At 40.5% G+C, this 17,884-nt stretch overlaps 1 protein-coding gene across 1 annotated transcript; it reads right to left on the bottom strand.

Annotated features, from left to right (window-relative positions):
• Positions 1-9,028: 9,028 nt before the first annotated feature.
• LOC109405837 (odorant receptor 85c-like) lies at positions 9,029-10,510 on the bottom strand. Its single transcript, XM_029869708.2, has 3 exons — positions 9,461-10,510; positions 9,244-9,399; positions 9,029-9,177 (listed from the first exon to the last, which is right to left on the bottom strand). The coding sequence occupies exons 1-3, from the start codon at positions 10,412-10,414 to the stop codon at positions 9,118-9,120; spliced, it is 1,170 nt and encodes a 389-aa protein (XP_029725568.1). The 5' UTR covers positions 10,415-10,510; the 3' UTR covers positions 9,029-9,117.
• Between the last annotated feature and the right edge of the window lie 7,374 nt (positions 10,511-17,884).

Genomic DNA, 17,884 nt, shown 5'->3' on the forward strand with positions numbered 1-17,884 from the left:
CGCTGAAACCCACTTTACAATATCTCAGCTGTCTTGTATCTAAGGAACTGATTGCTAGGGAGTTCGTGGGGCAGGCTGGATTTATGGGTGAACGCGCTACAACGGATAGGACGTTCGCCATCCGCCAGGTGAAGAAATGCTGCAAATACAATGTGCCCCCACACATCACCTGTTCATCGAATTCAAATCAGCGTAGGTATGATACAATCGATCGAGACCCGCTTTGACAAATTATGCACGAATACGGATTCCCGAATAAACTGACACGATTGATCAAAGCGACGATGGATCGAGTGATGTGCGTAGTTCAAGTATCAGGTACACTTTAGAGTGTACGAATCGGATTATTGCATCAAAGACAAAGTAGGGGAAAAGCGGGTAACACCGTCAGGGTGGGTAAGCCCGTCACCCCAATGATTTTACCAGAAAACAGTTATTTAGTAGCTTTTTGGCCACACGCCTTATTTGTTTTTATTATTTTTACTCTTTCGAGACAAATGATACCAAAATTGACCTGTCAAACATGAAGAAAATAAACAAATCAAACGCACGCGTCATTGTACCAACGGCGGATGTAATATTTCGTCGGTAGAATTTAGCTTCTGGAATACAAAAGAAGTGCAAAAATTAACTTTCACCAATCATGTATTCTCATCTGTACTATTCTTTAGTGCCAAGATTCATTGAATGGTCAGTTTCAACAATTATTCAGAAATTACGATGTAATTTAAGAAAAGTGACCTTTTCGGGTAAGCCCGTCACTCATCGGCGAGGGTAACACCGTCATGCTCTTCGGATCACGGGATGTTTGTTGAACTGGCTAGGCATTTCTATTAGATGCCACGCAACTACAAACTGATGACCAACCAGGGAAATTTTTTTAGGGGTCGCCCATAAATGACGTAGCATTTTATTGGGGGGGTAAGTTGGAGTCTCGAATTATGCTACTAGCTATGTATTACGTATTGGAAAATAGACTACGAGAGGTGGAAGGTGATGTTAAAAATCGTCAAAAAAAAATGCTACGTCATATATGGACGACCCCATATGGGTTTATCCTGAGATTCCTGCGGGGTTTTTTTCTAAGGCTTCTTTCAGTATTTCTTATGGTTTATCCAACTAAATCTACTAGGGTTTCTCCAGGAGTTCCTGCTTGGACTCTTCCTGTTCCTTCTGGACCTTCTAAAGGCATAATTTGTGGATTATTTTTTCAGCGATGGCAAGTTCACTAGCGCCACCTGGTGGCAGAATTCCGAAACACGTGTCCCGTTTTATGTAAGTCCATGTCATACTGATCAACTTTGCCGAAGACACCAAATCATTGGATTCTGAGATATGAGGTTTGGAAAATTTACATGTTTACTAGCGCCGCCCAGTGGAGGAATTTCGAACTTTGTAACTCATCATCTGTAAGTTATTAGCGTATCCAATAATTTTTCCAAAGACACTATTTCTAATTATCAGAGTCTTGAGCTGTCGCATATCGTAACGTTCGCTTGACAACCTAATATGGTTTCTGTCGTGCAATTTAGCATCAAACTGTTGGTGGCGCCTCTGGCGGCCAAGTTACCAACTAATCATATGAACCAAAGTTCTAACTGGTAGATCTTTTCAAACTCTAAAACTTTGCCGAAGAAAGTATTGCGCTATTTCTTAACACACCCGGGATAATTGGCCACACCAAAAAAAAAAACCCCAAACCCCATAAGCTTAGTCTCCTATTAAGCGGATTCCAATTGCGCCCCCCGACCAGTGATTTTACAAGAGTATCAACTGTAGAATGATTGGTAAACCATCACTGCACTTCAAAAATGTATTGAAAATATTTTAAAACAGAAATCTTCAAAAGTATCAATATAAAAATATATATGACGGACTTACCCCATAAGGGTGACGGTCTTACCCGCACTGAATTAAAAACATCAATATTTAATATGGTTGTGTTATTTGCATTGTTCGCCAGAATTAACATAATTTGACAATTCCAATGCACAAGTCTTATAAAAAACTAATGAATCAAATATTCTGCGTACTGAAAATATCAATTTTCGTCTTACATTTATTTTGAAAAATCCAAATGCTTAAGGTGACGGGGTTACCCCTTCCTCCCCTACATGATGGCAAAGGGCTCTAGAGGTGATTAAACGTGCCCGTCACCACGAATCTCTATCGACGGTAATGAAATAGAGGCGGTTGAAGAATTCGTGTACTTGGGCTGACTGGTGACCGCCGACAACGACACCAGCAGAGAAATTCAGAACGAAAGCTGAATTTGTTGCGTAGTTTTTAGCTCGTGAATAATCGATTATTGCTTATCCAAAAGAAGCTTGGTCACTCCCAACCGGCTAAAACGGCTGTCATCCACATACTACTGGAGTGAAGCAAAAATTTGGTGCAGGACGTGGTGCTAATTTGAATGTACGGTTGCATTAAGCTGAAAACATAGTGATTTTTTCTGTTGGCGCAGGTCGACATTCACATTTAATAGACTTTTTTGCCACGAATTTATTTTTGTACGACAAAGTTCGCTTCCGCACGTAGCAAATTGGTCAGCAGACTGAAACTGTGTAAACAAACCCGTGGCGCCCCACCAAAGACGGCGCCTTCAAGAACTAACGCTTTCTTCAGGGGGTTGGTCACTCCCCGAAGGAAGTGCCAATGGTGGTGATCCACACGGGTGTGCTGCCCCTTCTCTGTCTGTGGGCTGTCTGTTCTGTCTGTTCTGTCTGTTCTGTCTGTTCTGTCTGTTCTGTCTGTTCTGTCTGTTCTGTCTGTTCTGTCTGTTCTGTCTGTTCTGTCTGTTCTGTCTGTTCTGTCTGTTCTGTCTGTTCTGTCTGTTCTGTCTGTTCTGTCTGTTCTGTCTGTTCTGTCTGTTCTGTCTGTTCTGTCTGTTCTGTCTGTTCTGTCTGTTCTGTCTGTTCTGTCTGTTCTGTCTGTTCTGTCTGTTCTGTCTGTTCTGTCTGTTCTGTCTGTTCTGTCTGTTCTGTCTGTTCTGTCTGTTCTGTCTGTTCTGTCTTTCTATCTGTCTGTCTTCTTTAGGGAGCTGTATGTAAAAAAAAAAACACAGTAGACAGGCAGTACGACGTTTGCCGCAACAGCTAGTTTTACATAAAATCGAAGCAAATATTTTTACTACTTTAACTCACTTCAGAAATTCCTCTGGATTTTATCAGAAATTTCTTGATGCACTCGTTTGGAGAATATATTGGAAACTACCTCAAAAAATCTACTAAAAATTTCTTCAAAAATTCTTCTTCTTTTGGTAAAAATTCTTTTGGAAATTTGTCCAAATATCCGACCACAAATTCCCTCACGGATTCGTTCAAAACATCTTACATTGATTCATTAGAAAATTTTCTTCAGGGATTTGTATAGAAACTCCTCCTATTCTATTGCATGATTTACTTAAAAAAATATCCATAAATTTGAGCAGAGATACTTTTAATGAAACTTTCAGCTATGCGTTCAAAAACTATTCAAAATGTTTCAAAAGTTCCTTCAAAAATTACTGGGGTTACTTTGGAAATTCTTCCGAGGATTTCATCAAAAATTTCCATAGCAATTTCCAATTTCGCCAGAAATTCCACTAGAGACACCTCCAGAAGTTTCAGAAACAGTTGTGCAAGAAAAATGTGTATAGATTCCTGCAGAAATTCTTCCAGGGATTCTGAAGATATCTTTTAGAAATTCTTCCAGAAATTCAGAGATTTTCCCCTAATTTTCGGATTTTTTTCTAGCTTTTTTTTACGAAAAAAATCCTTTGGAAATTCCTTTAAACAGTCTCTTAAGATCTTCCAAGAATTTATTCCAAACCTTTCTTTAAAAATTTTTCAGGCATTTATTTATTTATTTATTTTTTGAAAAGCTGAATTTTTATCCGAAAATCTTCCTGGGATTTCTTTATACAAGTTCCTCCATGGACTCTTTTCTGAGATCCATTCGGGAACTTTCTGCAAGGATTTCTATCGAAACTGCCCTAGGCTAGGCCCTAGGGGTTCTTCACACATTTTTCGAAGGATTCTTTCTGAAAATCTGCCATGGCTTTTATCATTAATACGTCTAATTATTTCTTCAGAAATATCTCCACATTTTCCTTCGGAGATTTCTTTATTAATTTCTCCAAGGATTACTTAAAAAACTTCCACAGATTTTTCGACAATTCTTTCATGGACCCCTGCTGAAGCGTAGGATTCGTTTACAGAAAATTTCGCGAGTTTCTGAAAAGATCTCCCGTAGATTCGTAAAGAAATTATTTCAGGGACTCCTTTGGAAACTCATCGTAGATTAACTTTAACTCTTTGAGGCCGGTTAATTTCACCACTGCTGCCGCAATCTCGCTGGCCTCGAATACGTTTGCTATGCTCGGTTTTATCGCCAGGGTCATATTGACCCCTCCGGCTGCAAAAGTTTGAATAATCATCCAGGAAATCCTAAAGAAATTCAGTCAGACACAAAATCTTCTACGGATTCCTTTAGATTTTAGAATGTCCTCCAGAAATTTCTCCAAAAACTCCTTAAGAAAGTCTTGCATGGATAGCTTCCAAAAAAATTCCTTCAGAAAATACTTCAAGAATTCCTTCAAAAAATCTTGCATAGATTGTTTCGGAAATTTTTATTTTTTCAGATTTCTTCAAATTTTATTTTTCATACAGATTCTTCCAGAAATTTTTTAAAGCATTCATCTAGGAAACCTTCCATGAACTTTCTCAAAAATACTCAATGTTTTTTTAAGAATATAATTCACGGATATATTGAGAATCAGAAATTCAAAACTTCTACCAAATTTTCTCAGAACGAATTTTCACCAAACATTGCTTTAGAAATTCTGCAAGACATAATCATGGAAATTTCCAAGATTTCTTTATATTTCTTTAGATATTTTTTCAAGACATTCCTCTTACACAAAATTGTTCCAAGGATTTCTTAAGAAAGTCTCAGGAAATCCTCCAAGAATTCCTTCACATATTTTATGGAAATATTACTTTCCAAGACATTCTTGCAGAGATTCCTGCAGGAATTTACACAGAGATTTCATCAGCTATTCCCCCAGGTATTCTTTTATGTATTTTTTTCGGAAATTCCTCCAGGATTTCTTTGAGCGTGCCTCTAGGAATTTCTCTATGGATCCCTGCAAGAATTCATTAAAAAATTGTCTAGGATTTTTAAAAGGGGATTTCATCAGGATTTTTTTCCAAAAATATATCAAGAGTTTTTGTTGGGTATTCCACCAAGGGTTTCTAGATATCTCTTCAGGTATCCCTTCAGGAATTTCTTCAGAAAATTCAGGAATTTCAGATTGTTTTAGGTATACCTGTACTTTTGTTAGTTGAGAGGGTTCCTGGGGAATTTCAGGCTGACTCAGAGGCGTTTCATGGGGTTTTAAAGGATTCCAGGGGGCTTCAGAAGGCACTGTTGTCCTTCTGACTTCAGCTACATTGAGGAGGTACGTCTCGAGCGTCTGTTCACACACGAGGTGCAGCTCAAACAGCGTCTGTTCTGGCATCTGCTCCTCCACCGGAAGGTGGCAGCCCCACCACGGTGGATAGAGGACCTTAGGCCAACAACCTACTGTCTCCGAAACCCAAAAAATTGTTCTTCTTCTTCTTTATGGCTCGACGTCCCCACTGAGACTTGACCTGCCTCGCTTTAACTTAGTGTTCTTTGAGCACTTCCACAGTTATTAATTTAAGGGCTTTCTTTGCCTGCCATTGCATGAATTTGTATATTGTGAGGCAAGTACAATGATACACTATGTCCAGGGAGTCTAGAAAATTTTCCCTTCCGGAACGGGAATCGAACCCGCCGTCTCCGGATTGGCGATCCATAGCCTTAACCACTAGGCTAACTAGAGACCCCAAACCCAAAAAACCGTTACTGAAACCGAAAATGAAAGATTACGAACTGATTCAACGGCAACGTCTTTTAGCGCGAAACAACGGACAAAAAGGAGGTTTGCCATGGGTTTTCCAGGGGGTTTTGAGAGGTTTCAGGAGCGATTCAGGGTGCCTTAGAGGCACCTGGGGAGCTTCAGGGGGTCTCAGCGGCGTTTCAGGGGATCTCAGAGGGTTCAGGGGGCTTCAGGGGATCTCAGGGACATTTCAGGGGCGCTAAGGATGACTTAGGATGGTTCCAGGAGGTTTCAGGGGCGGGCCGGATCATAACGTCCGGGGGCAAAATGTCCCGGACCTTATGAAACGTTTTTTTTTGCAAAATAACGTCCAAAAACTTAGATGCGTCATAATATATCTTATGTACCTATGTACATTCTTTTCTAGGGCTCTGTGGTGCATGCATAGACATTATACTCAGGGGATGTATAAGTACGGCATTTGTTCTATTTATCTATTTATTTGACGTCAATCATTCGTAGACCGTTTCAGGAGGTGTAAAAGTTCATCCAACACAGTCGCTGCATAAAAGCCTATTTAAGCACTTTTATACAAGCGTTTGCTCTATTAACTGTTGAACAGCTACTTTTGTTAGTTGAGAAGGTGCCAGGGGAGTTCCCGGCTGTCTCAAAGGCGTTTCAGGGGGTTTCAGGGGCTATCAGGCGGTCTAAGGGCTGTTTAAGGGAGTTTCAGAGACACCCTACGTCTGAACCAGCAGATTATTAAAAATGAATGCACATCGAGAGAACCGGATGGCCTCAGGACAGATTCAGAAGAATTCCATGCGGTTTCCGGGGCGTTAAAGGAGGTGTAAAAGGGTTCCACGGGGTTTCAGGGAAGTTTTTTATGGGATTTATGACATCTTAAGGGATTTGTAGAAGTCACAGAAATTCCCATTGGTATTTCTGGGAGTTTCAGGTGTTTCCAGGAAGTCTCAGGGACGTTTTAGTGGGTTTCAGGAGAATTCGGGACAATTTGTTCAATGGGGTCTCAGGAGCGTTTCAGATGGCTTCATGGCGCTCCATGGGATGTCAGAGGCGTTTCGGGGGATTTTCAGGAATGTAATGTGTTTGGTTTCAGGAACGGCCTCATCTCAACCCCCCCGAGAAAAACCTTTTCTCAAGAGTTAAGTTCCTTCATTTAAAGTGTTGATATTATTTATGCACAGAACTCTCTCTACTTATGCCCTTATTTAATTTATAACTATTTTCAATTTATGCACCCCTAGCCCATGACATACAAACATGTTCCAGTGCACTTGTAAACATATGTATACGAACAGACAAAACACTCCACTGACGAAGCTTCCATCGACCACGCTTTGAACGATCATTTCAAATTTTCTATGTCACGACCTTCACAACCAGAGGTGTGCGTATCGTCTCCTTCACATTTGATGTTTAACATTTGCGCCTTCTGCTGGTGTTGTTGCACAACACAGTGTTTCATGAAACATGGTCGTGTTAACCAGACGAAGGTTTTTTTTAAGAAAATTGTTCAAGGTGTCACGTCTGTTTGCATGTGGTGTAAACAAGTTTCTCGTCGTCATTTGAGAATTTGTTTCGCTCTGTCATCAGACAGACCCATGTATAGGCCTTAATTTAATTGCAATGCTTCTAGCAGGCAATTCCAACTATTAAGCATGTCAATTAATGAAATCATGTTCTCGTCAGGAATAAACTATTCAACGTGTCCCGAGTAGACGAGAATTTCTAAATCATATCTTGAATCGAAAAATTTTTGTTGTCATATCTCGATGTGATTTCAATGTGTTGTTCAAAGATTTAATGAATAACTCAAAGCGAAATGATATCAATTTTTGTTCATGTCGAAATATCTGATAATTTCTGCATAAGAACGAAATAGAATACATACACCCATAGAGAGGACTTAATGTTAGTGAAATGTCATGTACATTTTTCTGGGGCACGCGCCCCTTATTGTGGGCTGTGAAAACGAAGAACCTTATGCTCTTATTCCCCTCTTACCCACAACAGTGAGCCACAGGTGAGTGGTAAGCATCGCCGTCTGCGAATCCTAAGGTCAAAGGGTCGATGCTAGATATTGGCATTTTTTTATTAATGTTTCAAGGAAAATGTCGACAAGCCATTTCGGATATTGTTTTGATCCTGTAATAATATCTAAATGAGTTATTATTGAGCATTTCTGCATACTAGATTTTGATATTATTTCTGATCGTTTACCTCTTATATCAATCTTACCAATATCAGTTTTTTCTCTTCAGTAATTCAATATGTTATTCGTTAGATTTTTCCATCTACTCGGGGTAAGCTAGAAAGACAAAGGGATTAAACCCCGAATCGAGGTGCCTGATCACGATCAGGATTAGGATTCCTAGATCAAAACTAACTATAAACGTTGCCCGTGTAGCTGCCGGCCAGGAAAAGCACTGCGGACCACCTGTTCCGGGGGTAAAAGTCAACAGTTAACCCCAACCTAAGGTGTCAACCGACTCGTGCTGCGGGATGAATGGTTGAGGGGGTTTAAAACATGCTCGATCTTTAACGGAGCCCGTAGCGTGGGTAGATCACCTTTTTGAGTTGCGTTGCGGCAAAAGATCTACCAAACTGAACCCTAGTCCTAACTGCATTCAACTATGGAAAAGCCTATTTTAGTAATTAAAGGAAAAACTTTGGTTCTTATTACATTTCATACCTTGGTTTGGTTCTGGCCGAGATGGACCAAGGAAAAAATGGATTAGTTAACCTCATCTTTTATTCGGTATTCACTGGTTTGAAGCAGTAGGGACTAGGGTTCCAATGCATGGTCAATGTGATTTCTTGTCTTTTTCGTTAAGGGATCCGATTTTGACTGAAAAAGGAACCTATCATTCAGAATCCTTCCTAGCAATTGAGTTGGAAATAACTACTCTAACAAAACCATTAAAACTTCTCAATGGTGCTAAAGTAATACGACATGCACTGTACAAAGGACACGGGGTATGCCACAATAGATTTAATATTGGTCGCAGCGGTTATGTCCCGAACAGAGAAAAAACCATAAGCGTTGTAAAAATGACTGTGAACGAGAAGGCAATCAACCAAATAAAACACAATTCAAGGATAGACTAATCGGTCCTTACAATCAAAGAAAACTCGTATTCTATGTGTATCTATTTTTCAATGCAAGTATTGGTCTTGTACTTTACCTTTGAGCCGAACTATATTTTTAAAATGACATCTTCAAAAATAGTATGCTATGTATTTTACTATTTGGGTTCATAGATAGTCTTCAGTAGGGTGAAATACGAGAATGACGTACTAAGAATCTGAAATAGCAAAGGTATGTTAAATTTCAACACTGGCCAAAAATCCTAATTTCAAATCTTGCTCACCGCCGAGTAGCTCGCCAACGAAACTACGGAAAACTTCATAGCTGTGAGCTTCTGCCACTTGCCAGCCCGAGTCATTACGAAGAGAAGCGATTTTTGGTAGCGCACATCCGCCATATACCAGGTGCCTTCGAAGGCACAGTACGTGATTTGTGAACTCTGAAATAATAAAGGTGGAATCAAGATGTTGATTTAAACTTGATTTTAAGTAGTAACAGACCGCTTCAATCAACTTATTTCCGTAGTAGCATAAGAGGAACACTTGAACCAGTGACGAAATCAGAAAGAGAATGAATTTGAACAAATCGAATGCACTGATATCGGATGTTGCTTGGAATCCAACAAGACAGATGATAACCGAACTTCCGACAAAGTTGACCAGGATGGATGGTGAGAAAATACCTTCCAGCTGGTTACTCAATTCGATAACCGACTGATGTAGCTTGGCGCACTCTTCCAGTTCCTTGTAGTCTCCTTTGGCGTGTCTAAGCCTGTAGGCCAAAATGTCAAACTGCAAGCAGATCAAAAGGATTATAGCACAGAACAGCAAATCCGTGCTCAAGTTGAACACGGCTGAATCGAACGCTCCCCAATTCTGATGAAAGAATGTAATCTCGTAGTAGCCAACCTTGTGCCAATCGTACCAGTACCACATAAAGTAGGGAAGTTCTTTTTCCAGAACTCCGGTAGACAGGTAGTTCACCAACATCGACACCAACGGGAGAAGATTGAAGATCCAAATCAAGATCATGTAGAGAATCGAGAAAGACTTCATCACCATTTGCGACTCGAGGTTGTAGTTATAGGTTCGGTAGCGATCCTGATCCTGGTGACTTCTCGGAAACAGATCACTAAGCCGATCCAAGATCCCGTTGAGCTTGGCCTCGTTCAGCTTGATCGTCATTATTTTGACGATCGAAAGCGCCGTGAATCCCATGCACGGTGCCAGCGCCGTCAACTCCAAAAAGTTCGTGAAATTCCCCGCCGCTTTGATGAAGTAGATGTGCTCGATGATCAGACAGAAAATCGTATTGGCGTACGAACTCCAGAAGAACGCCTGCTTGAGCCGAGCCTTCCAGGTATCGCGCGGTTCCCCATAACGGGTGATTCCGATCATGTCGAAGAATATCTCCGGCACCCTAATGAAGGACTCAAACTTCACCAGGTCGTTCATTTTTCTCCGCTTGAATGCTGCACGGAAAGGGAGACCAACAATGAGTCCACCTTCTTTGGGGACCGATTAGAGAATTTATTAGCAAAATTACCTCCAAGGAGAACATTTCGCGATGGGATTTTCGCCATTGTCAATTAAAAAGCGATTAGCGGAAGTTATTGAATGATTCAAACGATGTGCAGTACTTTGCGGTGTGATTGAAACCATGACCAGTGCACTAATGAGGTGTGAAACTGGGCTTGAATTTTCAGTGCGCTTGGTCGTGGGAAAACGACCAGGTTTTTAAAACTGCTAGCCAAATAAGGGGTTTGACAATATCCTATAATTAAAAATGTGGTAATTATTTCACCTTTGGTTCTTCACATCTTCTTTTACACTAGCTATAATCTTTACTCTTACAACCACTAGTAAGTAGGCAGTTTGTCTTCTATCCCATCAAAAGTATCGCTCGAGTAGATTCCTTTTTTACTGTGAAACCCTTCCCTACATTATAAAAATAACTAGGTCGAGTAAACCAGAACCCCGAATAGATCACGAACGAAGGTTGACGACTAACCAGCATAATATCGATAATTAAAAATTGTGCCTGTGAAAGCTGTCTCCAGTAAGCACCGGGATAGAATGGTTTTGGGTACATTATGTCGAGTATATCTTTCTCCTCCGTTCAATGATAAGTGGTTGGTCACCGGATGACACTTATCGTCTCGTCCTTGTACTGATTATGGGACCTAGATCATTACTCTGCCATGATGCGATGCATACTGTTACCGGTGCCACTCACCATATACGATAGGCTACGGCTTCTTGAGCAATATATCCAGTGCCAAATGGTACAGGATACAGAGTTGGATCTGAATCTTTCTTTTTTTTTCTTTTTTTCTGTACATATTAACGAAATTTTTAGCCCCGTGATTCCCTCGGGACTCACGCATTATTTTCCTTCCGAAGGAAGATCTCACATTTTGCAAGTTTGTCGGGAGGCTGCGATACCATCCTTACCAGCTGCTATATTGGTTTTAAACTGTTGAAGCATACTTAATTTCCCTAAACGTCGGAGTTGAATCTTTTTCGCCCTCTGATGCACATACGTAGTTGTTACCTGAGTCTCCCTGGTCTACCTTCTTCACGCCATGCAGGTGTTCATAGAAGTGCTGTTTTCACCTTTCAATCATCTCACGTCCGTCCATCAAGAGGCTTCAATTTTTATCCATGCAAATTTTGTCTCGTGGCACAAAGCCGTTGCGGAATGCGTTGAGCCTCTGGTTGAACTTCCGTGTTTGTGAGAACGGCACAGCAGTTCCATTTCCTTGCAATCCGCTGCTCCCAGGTGGCAGGTTTTCCCCCGAAACAGGCGAATCTGCTGCATTTACTTCTGTTTGTATCGTGTCACGGTTTTCCGGGTTGCGGAAAATGGACACCCTCAATATTTTCAAATATGCGAACTCTTTTGAACTTTTAATGAATGGAGAATATAGTCCATTTATCTGAAACGTAGTTTCAGGAATGAAACATTCGAAATTAAAATTAGACTTGGCTTTACACGACAAAGTTGCGTCATCCATTTTTTGTGCATGGAAATTATAATTTTCTAAAATAAGATTTAGTGAGTAAATAATTGCAGTTCGATTAAAACCTGATATTTCTAGAACACATGCAATTAGTTTTGCTGTATTTACATGCTTAACATGTTTATATTTTCTTTTGTTTGATATAAAAAAAAATCTAGTTTGAAAATATCTTCTCCAACCAGGGCAGAATGGACACTTACCTTTGTGAGAGAAACGGCAAGGGGAAAATATAACCAAAATCACAAACCAACCAAATTCTTCGATTTCAGTAAATTTACGGGTAAAAGTTCAAAATATTAGACATAGAGTGAAACAAATTGGTCAAAAACGACAACAGTGGAAAATAGTTGTTCTAGGCACAGCTGTACATGCCGACAAAAACAAAGCTTCACTCAAATCAGCCTGAATTTAAATTAACTAAAATGAACTACTTTGGCGTGTTATTCATTCATAGTAGTTGTTTAATCCTTTCGGGACGAACCAGCACAATCGTGCTGTTTTTCTGCATTAGTTTCACATATTTTTTCGACTGTTTTTTTCTTCTAATTGATTGATTGATTGATTTGTCTTTATCAAAGAGACTTTCAGCCCTTGGCTGGTTCGTCTTTTTCTTCTAAATAGGTATATGATGTAAGTGATTACTTATACTTGCATTCCTGAGCCTCAGCTTTGATTGGAATTGTTTATAGAAAACACCACAATAAGTTAAACAAAAAGTACACAATCACCTTTTAAGTTGAAAAAGTTTTATCTGTCGTATTTTTATAAATATTTGTTTAATCCAGGTATGCAGAGGTAAAAATGAATAGAAAAAGAATAGTTCATCAAAACAGCGAAGAAAAAGTGGTACTTTGTTGAAAAGCATAAGATTTCTGGGTGGTCAAAGTGGCATCAGCACAATTGTGCTGGTTCGTCCCCAAGGCAGTCGAAGATCTATCGGAAATTGCCTATTGTTAGGCGTTTTATGGCATAGAAGATTGATTTCAATAATTAAATCACTACAAAGTATTAGTTTGTAAAAATTGAAACGTATAATTTCAACTCAAAGAACACGATATTAGCTTGTACAAGTATTTCGAAAAACTTCGAATACTTGGGTGAGTAATATTATTCCATATTTTCACGAATTAGATTGCAACAGGGATCTGGATCTGCTGTTCTTATTCACTTCTTCTTATTCACTTCTATGATTTGAATACTCTGTCAAGCTGACCTCGTGTTCCTTGAGTTAAAATTATACGTATAAATTTCTACTTACTAACACTTTGTAGTGATTTAATAATTACAATCAATCTGCTATACCATCAAACGCCTAAATGTAGGAAATTTTTAGCATTTTTTTTTATAGAATACCGACCGGCTTGAGAACGAACTAGCACAATTGTGCTGGTCCTAATTTGACCACATAAAGTGCATAGGTTGATAAAGTAGCCGAAGTAAAGAAAGTTTTATTCTAGAAGTCGTTTAATTTATAAGAGAAAAATAGAGATAAACAGTCTTTTATTGTTCGTCCCGAAAGGGTTAAGGTTTTCAGGAGCAATCCCCAACAATCTATATCTAATAAAAGAATCTTGTCGCGCGTCTCCACCCCATCAGGGAGTAGAAACTTTAAGACCATTCCAAACTGAACGCAACAAAGGACACATCAATAAACAAAACCATATACATTCACAACATGTTACAACATAATACTAAACACCCGCTCATCTAATGTTTTTGTTTTCGCGCGAGATAATTGCGAACGCGGACGATTATGCTGCGATACTCACTCCATACAGGAGCGATGCATGCACAGCAAAGAACAACACGATACTCTCGACCATTTTTCCTTACTTAAAACGATCCAAAAATAAAAACTTATCGCGCGTCTCCACCACAATATGAAGTAGAAGTCTTTAGTTCAATCCACACAGGAATGAACTGAACGCGACGCTTTGAGTTATATTTACTAAAGCATGTACCGTAGGATCATGATTCACTTTGGCCATTTAACTTTTTGATTTTGAATCATGCCGTGAAGACTTTCGCGCTATTGTTCGCTTTACGCGGAAAGCAAACAATGAATCATTCACGTCAGATGATCGATCAATGTTTCTTCGCAAAACTTAATCTAGTCTGCAAAAAAAAAAAAAGAAACAGCGCCGTTACTTGAAGTGACGGACTATACAAAATATTCTTCAGAGAATACAGAAAAGTCTACGTCTGTCTAAGACATGTTATTTTACAACGAACATTCACAATAAAATAATAACATGAAACGAGCTCACCCATTTATGTATCTCCATCGCTGGTTGTATGTGTAACGAACCACCGAAGCAAACGCGCGCGACACCAGCACCAGGACGAAATCCCACCATCAGTGTGTATGCACGCTGGGTCCGCCGCCTTCGAAATGCTCACTTCGGAATAGAAAAAGAAAAAAACCGAACTACCAAAGCAAACGCGCACGACACTGGCACCCGGACGAAATCTTACCACACACTCTACCCGGAAAGAATTCCAGGAGAAATTCCCGAAGAAATTCCTGGAGAAATCCCAGAAAAAAATCCAGGAGGAATCTGCGAAGAAATTCCAGGAGGAATCACCGAAAAAAAACCAGATGGAATCCATGAAGGAATTCCAGGAGGAATCCCAGTAGGAGTTCCATAAAATAACCCCAAAAGAATTCCAGGATGAATCCCCGAAAGAATTTCAGATGATAACCTCGAAAGAATTCCAGGAGCAATCCCCGAAGAAATTCCAAGAGGAATCCCCTGCCCTAAGGAATTCTAAGAGAAATCCCCGAAGGAAATCCAGCAAGAATCCCCGAAAGAATTCCAGGACGAATCACCATAGGAATATGCCAGAAGATTACCGCAAAAGAATTCCAGGAGGAATCTCTGAAGAAATTTTTGGAGGAATCCCCGAAGGATTTTTTTTTTCAGGAAGGTGTATGGATTTCTAGGAGGATTCCTGGAAGGATTTCCAGGACAAATCCCCGCAGGCTTTTCAGGAGGAATCTCCGAAAGAATTCCAGGAGGAATTCGCGTAGGAACTCCATCATATATCCTTCAAGGAAATACGAGAGATATGTTTAAAGAAACTCATAGAAAAGTCCCTGAAGGAACTCCTGTAAAAATTATTGAAGGAACTTTTAGAGTAATCCCTGATGTAACTCCTGGAGAAATCCGCCTACTCTCCTGGAAAAATCTCTGAAAGAATTCCTGCTGCGAACCCTGGAATAACTTCTGTGGAGGAACCCCTGTATTCTCCTGAAAGGTATTCCTAGATCCTCCTGCAAGAAACTCTGAAGGAAATACTAGAGATACTCCTGGAACTGGAGGAATCTCTGAAGGAATTCAATAGGAATCTATGAAGAAACATCTACAAAATTGATGGAATAACGACCGTTTGGATGGTAATTAGCAATTACAGGCGCGTTTTCGGTCATCGGGTTACTTATAAAACAACGGTTTTAATTATAGCCGACGTTTCGAGCGTTTATTCACTCATCTTCAGGGCAAACTACAATTTACATACAAAGTTTGAGTAGTCAAGTCATTTGTTACATAAAACATAAAATTACTCACATTAAAGGTTGTTTTTAGGTCAAGTGGGTTTGAACATGGACAATTGTGCTCCGTTCAAAGTTTTGTTAATTGAAAATGAATCAAGTCATTAGGTCCGAAATTTATATGTATGATTATAATTTCAGTGTAATGTTGTCAGTCGTTCAAATTGTCCATGTTCAAACCCACTTGACCTAAAAACAACCTTTAATATGAGTAATTTTATGTTTTATGTAACAAATGACTTGACTACTCAAACTTTGTATGTAAATTGTAGTTTGCCCTGAAGATGAGTGAATAAACGCTCGAAACGTCGGCTATAATTAAAACCGTTGTTTTATAAGTAACCCGATGACCGAAAACGCGCCTGTAATTGCTAATTACCATCTACAAAATTCCCTTAAACTCCTGCAGGAATTTCTGAAGGAACTCCTGGACTAACCACTGTTGGGACTGATGAAGGAACTTCAGAAGAAATCCCTGAAGGAAATCCTGTTGTTTGTGTTTGAAGGAACCGCTGGAAGAATTCTTGAAGCATCTCCAGGTGGCATATTCCTGAACTCTGTTGAAAAAATAAATCTATGAAGGAACTTGTGTAAGCGGTGCAGAATAAACAATAAGTTAGATTCATAAATTAATTCCCGAAGAATTCCTAAGGAACCTTCTTTTGGAATAGCTGAGGGGACATCTGAAGAAATCTCTGAAGAAACACCCGGAGGCATCCCTCAATCATCCTTGAACTACTGGACAAATATTTGAAGGAACTCCTGGGATGGTGACCTAAGAAACTTCTGGAAGAATTTCTGAAAAAATTACTATAGAAGCTTTTGTATGAATAGCAACCTGAGATTTTTTTTCAACTCAACTTAATGTAAACTGAATTTTATTCGTGCACTGATCATCAGCGCGAAAAATGGAAATCGGCGGCGGTGCCAAACAGATACCTCGTTCGGCGTCGGTGTTAACCAAAAAGTATCGGTGGCGGCTGCGCATAAGTCTAGAGTAATGGCTTCTATCGAGTACTTCTGCTAAGGTGCTAAGGTGACCCTTCGGCATATACAGCGATATGCTTTTGTTCGACTCGGCGGGAAAGGTCATCGAGAGGATCATCCTCAACCTCAACAGACTGTTGAGGTACATAAAGAGTGTGGATGGTCTCTCGAGTGACCAGTTCGGCTTCCAGAAGGGGAGGTTGATCGTGAACGCTATCTTGTTGCTTACTGCCGAGAAAGCTTTCCACCGTAAGAGGTAGGGAATTCGCTACTATGCAGTAGTGACCCTCGGCATAAGAAATGCCATCAATAGCATCAGTTGAGCAGCTATTGACAGAGCGATCCTAAATCTTGGTATACTCGAGTGTGTGCACGAATCTTGGAAGTCACTTCCAGAATCGAGTTTTGGTATACGACACAGAGGTGGGTCGCATGTGCTGCACACAACCTCAGGAGATCCTCATAGTTACATCCGGTATTATGATGATAATCATCGACGGTGTATTGAGGTTAAAGTTCCCGGTGGGTGTGGCAATCGTCGGCTTTCGTGACAATGCTATGGTGAATCGATCGAAGAAGTGGAGCTGACTACTGCCCACTCGATTGCGGTTGTGAAGGAGTGGATGAGCTCCAGAGTCCAGAATATGTACTAGAATTGGCCTGCCTCAAAATTGATGTGGTTGTCACGAGCAACAGGAAATCGGAGCAGCAGACAATGACTAGGGCAGGTGATGGCCTTATCACATCAAAGCGAACCATCAAAAACTTGGAGGAGGTGGACTAGAGGAGTGACTAGTTCAGACGCAATCAAGATATAGTCCAAGGGTTCGAGGTTGGCTACACACATCATACCGGTGCTAAGCGGTCGACTCTTCGGTCGGCGGTTCGAATAAGTGGCTATGCGGAGACATCCTGGTATCGTCGGTCTATTGGGTTGCAACCGAGCATGAAAAACCACCATTTGAGGAGTTGGAGCTCAAGGTAAAATATCTCCTGAGCGAGCAGCGGCGCTTGAGCCAAGCTATTTAGCACTGTACTTGGAGTAAATGCCAATGCAGCAGCTTCCGGGAATGAAAGCACACCCATAATGGAGACAAGAGCAAGACAAAACAGAAGAATGCGATCGCCCGAGGAGGGAGCCCCTACTGGAGCTGGTCCTGGAACGGGACAGAGCGAGCGGCCAGCGGCTTGAAGAGGAAGTGGTGCAAGAGCGGCCTTCCAGTCAACGGGCACAGTCCGTAACACGAACGCAAAGCAGAAACGGCAGCAATAACAATCACCAAGGCCATGCTGCACCTGCCAATGTTGCTGTGGCTGATCGACGTCAGTCACTCACGTTAGCAGGCGGCCGACGGCAGCGGA

Source organism: Aedes albopictus, chromosome 3, assembly GCF_035046485.1.
Source record: "Aedes albopictus strain Foshan chromosome 3, AalbF5, whole genome shotgun sequence".
In the NCBI taxonomy this organism is placed as follows: domain Eukaryota; kingdom Metazoa; phylum Arthropoda; class Insecta; order Diptera; family Culicidae; genus Aedes; species Aedes albopictus.

Excerpts from the sequence above, each read along its gene's own strand:
- LOC109405837 (XM_029869708.2), bottom strand. The coding sequence starts at position 10,414 with ATGAACGACCTGGTGAAGTTTGAGTCCTTCATTAGGGTGCCGGAGATA. Across the intron at positions 9,400-9,460 it reads GAAATAAGTTGATTGAAGCG|AGTTCACAAATCACGTACTG; the intron begins GTCTGTTACTAC and ends TTATTATTTCAG. Across the intron at positions 9,178-9,243 it reads CGTTGGCGAGCTACTCGGCG|ATTCTTAGTACGTCATTCTC; the intron begins GTGAGCAAGATT and ends TTGCTATTTCAG.